Below are 7797 nucleotides of genomic sequence, written 5' to 3'. Positions count from 1 at the left end.
TCTTTAATTGATTTAATGTGACTTAAAAGAACGCAACACAAAATCGTAGTTTCTGACTTATGTGCCTTTTCCCAAACACACTGTATTCGACACCATGAATATCTCAGTGCTACTTTCAAACTCTGAAAATATACTGCTGGACAAAGAAAACCGGACACCTTAATATTTGACATCTGAATTGCAATGACAGCTCGCAGGTATATTACAGAATGTTTGGCAGATCATGTAGTACTATATGCACCATTCATAGGCTCGGACTGTGTTTATGCATTCGTACTTAATTCAGTTTCTGCAACATTTAGTTACCCTTCGAATCAGAGCTTTTATCGACCCATTGCGTTATCACAAAAAATGCAAGTGTCCGGTTTATTTTGTCCAGCAGTATATTTAAAATTGGTCAAGGACGAGAAATACACTAACCTCATTTGTTTGTTCAGTTCAGCTGGATTTGTAAAGTTCCTTGTTACTGTTGTATTATGCAATATGTATACAATATTTTCTCTTTCGTAGATGTCGCGAGGAGTTCACAGATGAATTATGAAGATGGATGATTGACAATTCGTACCATGATGAACTTATACTGAAACTTACATGACATTTTCAACATCGGAACGTTAGTAATAAATTTGAATTATTGAAAATGAGCGAATTTCTGAATAAGTGGCTGAATGTAAGGATGGGTCTTGGCATAGATATGAAGCCAGAAATATTCGGGGTTCAGATGAAGGATGGAACCTTGATTGCCGAAATTCTTTGGAAGTATGGCATAGTCACGGCAAATGACATACGATCGATTGAAAGAACTAGTAACTCTGAAATCTGCCTGTCGAATTTAAGAAAAGTTGCAGAGTGGTTGGGTACAATAGACATATCTTGCAGCGAAGTATTTATACAGAGCGTCTCTCGCGGGAACGGCCTGGCAGCCCTCAGGTTACTTTACTTCCTGTTTCTAAGTCTTGAAGGGAAAGAGAGGATTCAAAGTATTGTTAACTACAAGATATCTGGAAGAAATGCCAAAAGGTCGCGTTTCAATGTGAGCAAGGAGACTCATATGACGCAAAGTACTCCAGATAATGCATTCTCAACTCCCTTACTGGACAAAAATGCAATGATAACTTGGTACAAAGAACGGCAAAAGATATTTGCAGAGAAGTGTGCGGCTTCCAAGTCTAAATTTTCAGACTTGCTACGGTCTGTAGAAGAGCGTAAGATCATCGTCAAGGAGCCTTTAGCAAGAATATCCCGTTCTGAAAAACACAGAAGTCAACCTCGAACGAAATTTACAATTTCTGACTCAAGAAGCGATTCTTCATCTCAAGAAGAAGGCTTAACTTTCTCGGAATTGATGGCTTTGAAACAGGAATGTTGTGACTTCAACTGCTTTGATGTCGTAAGCACCCAGGATGTGCAGAACTACGTGAGAAGAATTAAAGAGAAAGCTGAAGATATAGCTCGAAAACGACAGCTCAGGACGAAATACCAGAGAACGTTGTTATCAGAACTGTGGACAGCCATTTCTACAGAACAAGAAAGAGAATTTAATTTTTCCATCGGTAAGAAGCTTATGAAACAGTCTCAGTATGAGAAGAGATTAACAACGAAGCTGTATCACATAAAGCACGAAAGAAATATGATGGTAGAGAACAGGATAACATCAGAGAAAATTGCATTACACCAGCTGGAAGAAGACGTAAACAGATCACTGGCTCAGATGGACGGAAAGATCTTGGAAGAACTGGAGAAGAAAAAACTTGATAAGAGAAGGGAAGAACAGTTAAGTGAGACTTTGGTTACAAAGAGACAAGAATTAAAACATAAATATATTTTGAAGCAAGTGTTGTCTATAATTGACGACTTGATAGATATTGCCCTAGGAGCATCACAGATAAGATTCATAAACAACGGAAAGATACCAAGCGAATTGCGGGATAACTGGAAAGTGCTTTTCATCAAATCGCAACCGATATTTGGAAACATGGATACCATCGACATATTACATATGCTCGACAGCTCACAGGGTAACAAATTAGAGCCGCTCTTACTTGAAGAATTAACACGCCACAAAGTTCTTAACATGAATGATTTAGATAAGTACTTAGAGTTGTTATATCCCTGGAAGTTTGACGATATTCTTGTCCCAGAAGAAAATGACACCTTGGGCCATGTTATTTACCGCCTACTGGAGATCAAATATCCTACTCCTTCTCCACCAGAGCCACCTATTTTGCCGGAGTTTACTTTGTCTGCCATCTGTGTTGGATTGCATGGATCTGATATCATAGAAATGAGTCGTGAGCTTCTAGAGTCGCAATCAATTCATTTGCTAGTTTTGGAAACCATTATTCCAATATTCATTGAGGCATACAAGAGGGAAGTTGCTCGCGATATAGACATTGATTTAGAAAAATTCCAAGATCCTGAATTTGCTTCTATGGTGTTGAAAGCTACGAAGCAAAGGAGTTTTACTGGTTTGAAAGAAAGAAGCGAAACCATATTAGATGTGATGAATGTCATTAATGAGATTAACGTCGAAGTGAGCAAATCGAACACTTTAATTCACAAGTGGACGCAGTTTCCATCAGATGTGCTGACATCAAAAACACTGAAGTTGTCTCTAGCAGCTGAACTTGGGAAAGAAGCGCTACAATCAATGGCGTTTGGAGAATCGATCAACGACACCGTCATTGCAAGGATGATAGTGGAATACGTAAAGAAACTTGACGACGTAAAAGGATGGGTTCTTCTAAATTACCCCCTTCGACTAGAACAGGCAGTTGCTTTAGAAGAAGCTCTTTCCGCCAAAAAGGTACATTACACGCCAGCAGATGAACCTTGCGATATCATTTTTGAAGTCGCTAGGAATAGCGCTATGAAGTACATAGAAGATGATGATGTGGTGGAAGAGGAACCAGAAGAACATACGAAATACTCGAGACTTGTTAAAAATCCTACTCCAAAGCCATTGGATCCGCCGACCACAACTCATTTCAAAAGGTTCATAGTCGTGAAAGGAGGTTCGCCACCAAAACCTGAAACTTCAGAAGAGCAAGTCGTTTCGCCCTTGGAAAACTTCTACGTGCAAGAAGAAATATACGTACCGTTCTATCTTAACATGCCTGATTTTGACAACGCCAAACAGTTGGCCAGAACAATTATATACGGAATTTCAGACTCGATGAAATTTTCTTATTTTAATGATCCTGGCGTAATATTGCTTCACAAATTGAGGGAAGCTAAAATTGCTGGAAGTGAAGTGAGTGAAAGCAGTGGTGGGGGAACTGTAATAGGAGAAGGCGCTAAGCAGCTTGTAGACATTTCCAAGGAGAAGGCAATAGATCAGCAGCAGATTAAGGTATTCGTGGATCTTCCATTATCAAGAGAAATATCATTGGCTCTAGTTACAATTTGGACCACATTGGAGACTACATACTTAAGGGAGTTCAAGAGGACTTTTATGTCTAAACGGGCTTTCGGCGAGGCTTTGATATACTACGCGTTTTATATTCGAAATGAGCTACTGAAGTTCATAGAGAGACCGGACAGTAAGCAAGAATTCGTAGATGTTTTCCAGGCCATGCTTAATGAGGTTTCAGACGAACTACGACAAGACACTGAAGGTAAAATGGAGTTGCATGTACGGGTGAAGGAACTACAGGATTCCTTGTTAGCGATATGCAACAATAGGAGAGAGGAATCGGAAGAACGCAGACAATGGATAATTAACGAAGGATGGGTGGCGGATGAAATGATAAACCTTGTAAACACTTTCATTCAATTTGTTAAGTTGGAAGCAGATCGAACGATTGACACGCTACAACTACTTTCTGACTACTACCTCTCTATGTTTGGTATTTTACCTCAAGAGACAAGATTACAGAAGTTCGATATTCCAACAGTCGATTTAGAAGGACACGAACCTTCTGTCGATACTGGAGACGAAGAGAAAGTTAAGCATAACTTATTAACTGATAAGGGTCTTGATTTCAAACAAATTAGAAAAAACATTGCAGATTTACTGATAAAGCGACACGATAGCCATCAAACTACCTTGTGCCATAATGCTTTAACGGAGGCAATCAATTATGCAACTAAGGAGCTAGAAAACGCAAAAAACCTTATGATTGATACAATAAAGGCACAAGAAGCACAAGCGCTACGCAATGCTAAGGATGCAGGTACATCTCCAGGGAATAAAGGAGAAAAGGATACGAAAAGTACGAAAGGGAAAAGTACAAAAGGGAAAAGTACAAAAGGGAAAGAAGACACAGCGAAAACTGGAAAAGATAAAGTTGCGGAAGGGCAACCGGCCGAAAAGATGACAGAAAAAGTGGCAAATGCATGCAAGGACTGGTCTTCTGCAGTTGAACTTGAAATCGCTCGGCTAGCTTACAGGTTACAAGTAATACAAATGAAGGGGAACAAAGACTTGTCAGAAATGAAGAAAAAAGTTCAAATTTTGTTCTACGGAATGATTGACGATATTGATGGCAGGTACGGAAGAGAAGTACAAAGCGTGAATGATCTCTGTGATGTGTTATGTTGCGCTATAGAAGAACAGCGTCCTGTCCAAGCTAGACTAGTATTGGAAAACGACAGTTTCAAAATTAAACCCAATGTTCTTGCGTTTCCTAACCCACCCGTACCTCCTCCTCCACCAGTAATAGAAAGGAAGTCAGACATTGAATTTCAAGTTGAACAAATTTCTAAGCTTTATGAATTGCTTTACCGGATGTCTCGCACGGGTCTTTTACCCATGCAGACATTAGCATGTTTGCTTCAAGATCTCGTAACACGCAACGGAGAAGCAGATGCGTTCGTCTTACCTAAAGAGTGGAGAGATCTATCTTCTAGTGAACTAATATGCTTGTTAGAGAATGTATTAGGTAGCAATGAATATATACATTGGAAAGATTTCCTCATATATGCTCTTGATCTGAAGTATCCTTCACAGAAGCAGCTCTTGTCAAGCTTGAAACAGTTTACCTCTTTAGATAAGAATCAAGATAAAAGCGTCGATTATACTAGTTACAACAGTATCACATTTTGGTTTGAAGATGATGCCACTGTAGATCCTCAAAGAGCTTTACGCATCAGTCTGGCAAAGAAGCTCCTGTTTCAAATGTATCATGTGGATATCGACAGGGTGAACTACATAGATCTTCTTTTAGCATTCTGCAAGAGTGAGGATGCGAAGTGTGGAATGGTCAAGGCTTTTTCTGTAATATTACAAGACTATATCGTGTATCGTCCCTGTGAGTTGTGTGACCATCGCAAATCAGCTGCTAGTTACGACAGCTCTCTTCAAGATGTAGAAAATCGGCGACTGAGTGCTGACTCAGAAAACCTTGACGGTTCCTGGAGATGTGACTCTGCAATCATTCATCCCAAGCTAAATACATCTATTTCCAAAGAGGATGATCCAATGGGACAACGCTTCTCTACCGAACCATTTGTACCTTCGTATACGGGAAGCCAGAGTTATGAGATAAACGAGGAAAGAATGAATGAAGGCAATCTTGATGTGCAATCATTATCTTCAAACTTTAACTTACCTTCAACTGAAGAATCTACGGACAGCGCCGAACAGATAAACGTTTCCACTGTAGAGAAAGAGCTGCCTCTGGAAGTAGCCATTCAACTGTTTTCAATATGCTTACCACATTTGCCAGATCAGCGTAATATATTCCAATACGATTTGGAACAGATGTATTTAGACATTTGCAGGAATGTAGTGGATCCTGTACCAATAGCGAAAATTCTTAATCATCCTTTCATGCAAAATATCTTGCTTATTTTTAAAAAGTTTAAAGCAATCAATCTTTGCAATGAAATTGCAAATGTGAAAAGGATGCGAACCTAATTTTTGTTTCTTTGTAAACCGTGAAACAAATAAAATCTACGAGGTAATGCTGTATGTTGTTTTTAATTACAATTTTCTATTTTATAATTTTTTTAAAAAATGAACGTTACAGTGTTAACAAAGTGATGCATTTTGCCCATAATTACACACGCTACAGCTAATGAAAACTGAAGACTAATGGAAATTCAGAGGTGACAGACAAGTAAGATCAATCAGTAAGATATTAATGATATTTTATATACAGGATGGCCACAAGTGTGGGGCCACCCCTACAAAAATAATCGGGCTGACATACACCAATGTGACGCCCCGAATCGTGACATGGGTGAGGGAGAAAACCCTCTAGGACATGCGGCTTGAAAGTCGTGACCTTGAAGTCAAATTAATTTTCTTAAATCAAAAGGTGGCCATGTAACACATCAAAATGGGCTTTAATTTGAAGAGAAAACAGATGGTGTTCTCAGTTTTGTCGTAACTTTAATCATCCTCACGTGATTGGCCATTTCGTGTTGTTGGGCAAAGCGCGGAAGAATCTCTATGAAGGACAAACGGACTGGCACACACCGGCCCAATGTTCCAACACATGATGTGGGTCGTCAAATTATAGCCCATTTTGTTGTCACAATCCGACCTTTCCATTTAAGAAAATGAAATTGACTCCAAGATGGCCGTCATGTTGGTTGCATGACCATGGTTTTTCCGCCTCACCCACGTCATATTTTCTCCTGGGATTTCGGCCAGTGTATGGGACTGATGGCCACCCACCACCGCGAGGGAATTAGGGAGCTACGAATAAGTAGCGTAACCTGGTCATGGATAACTACAACAACGACTGTGGGTTCGTCGTGCTGACCACACGTCACCCCGTAACTGGTTGGATGATCGCACATCTCAGCTGAGGCCAACGGTTACCACTTTTTACTTGTGAAATATCTGCGAAACTATGCGGTCAATAGAAAAATTGCTTCTACAAAAGTTGTTCATTTTTGTACTAGGAATAAGAATATTACACAAACATACAAAAAAAGGTTTCCATTAAAAAAAATTGAGCGACTTTAGAATGACCTTGAACATGCCCCTCCTACTGAAACATACATAGTGGCATTCGCTTTCCTCCTTAAAGTCAATGAACTTTTATTTGAAACATTTCTTTCCAAAACGTTTCGATTGTGAGATATTCTGCATTATCAATTTAAATGGCTAACCCCAATGGCGTACGCAGAGAAGGGGCGGGAGGACGATGGTGCTACAGCCTCCTCCGAAAATTTGAAGAAAATCAACATTTTCAAATAAAAGCAGTGAAGAACTCAGGAAAAAACCAAAGTGGCAAATGCAATCCCCCCTCAAAGTAACCCCGATCAGAAAGTTCTAAATATTAGGATGGCGGCGATTGGGTTCCAAAACTTGGGGGCAAGGTGCCAGAACTAGGGGGCAGGGACAGTTCACTTTGTCTTGGTAGATAAGGTTTAGCATAGTGCTGGAGCAAAAGTTGCAACAAGTGGGAAGGGGGGTGGAGGGACAACTGCAACCCCTCGCCCCCTAATCGCCGCTACTAATACGCATGTCTTGTGTGTAGAAAGCAAGTATGTACAGTGCAATCCATGAGTATTACCGTGCAATTTATCCGTAACTATTTTCATTAATTTTTCTCTTACATCCTATGTGTTTTTAAGCGATGGATTTTTATGTATGCTGGTGCAGAAGTTGTCAACAGCTTGTTTTGAGTTTTCTTTTAATTCTTGACGAACATGGTGATGGACAATTTGCACGGTAATAGTCATGGATCCCACTGTACTGTACTATACACTTTTACAAATGCAGCGATCGGAATGGCACTTCGAAAATTTCAAATAGTAAATGGATTGTGCAACACATTGTTTCATTGGTCACATTTTTTGGTATAGTCAACGGACTCTGCTCAGAGCTATACGCCTATA

General features: G+C 39.8%; 1 protein-coding gene across 1 annotated transcript; it reads left to right on the top strand.

Moving 5' to 3' along the window:
• The first annotated feature begins 516 nt into the window (after nucleotides 1-516).
• LOC145994135 (sperm flagellar protein 2-like) lies at nucleotides 517-5860 on the top strand. The gene has a single exon (XM_083130246.1). The coding sequence runs from the start codon at nucleotides 641-643 to the stop codon at nucleotides 5858-5860; it is 5220 nt and encodes a 1739-aa protein (XP_082986372.1). The 5' UTR covers nucleotides 517-640.
• Nucleotides 5861-7797: the final 1937 nt, after the last annotated feature.

This window comes from Lepisma saccharinum, chromosome 1 (genome assembly GCF_977018435.1).
Source record: "Lepisma saccharinum chromosome 1, izLepSacc3.1, whole genome shotgun sequence".
NCBI lineage: Eukaryota > Metazoa > Arthropoda > Insecta > Zygentoma > Lepismatidae > Lepisma > Lepisma saccharinum.
Note: the sequence above shows the minus strand (reverse complement) of the source record. Positions and strands in the feature narration are given on the sequence as shown.

Coding starts and splice junctions, on each gene's coding strand:
- LOC145994135 (XM_083130246.1), top strand. CDS start 641: ATGAGCGAATTTCTGAATAAGTGGCTGAATGTAAGGATGGGTCTTGGC.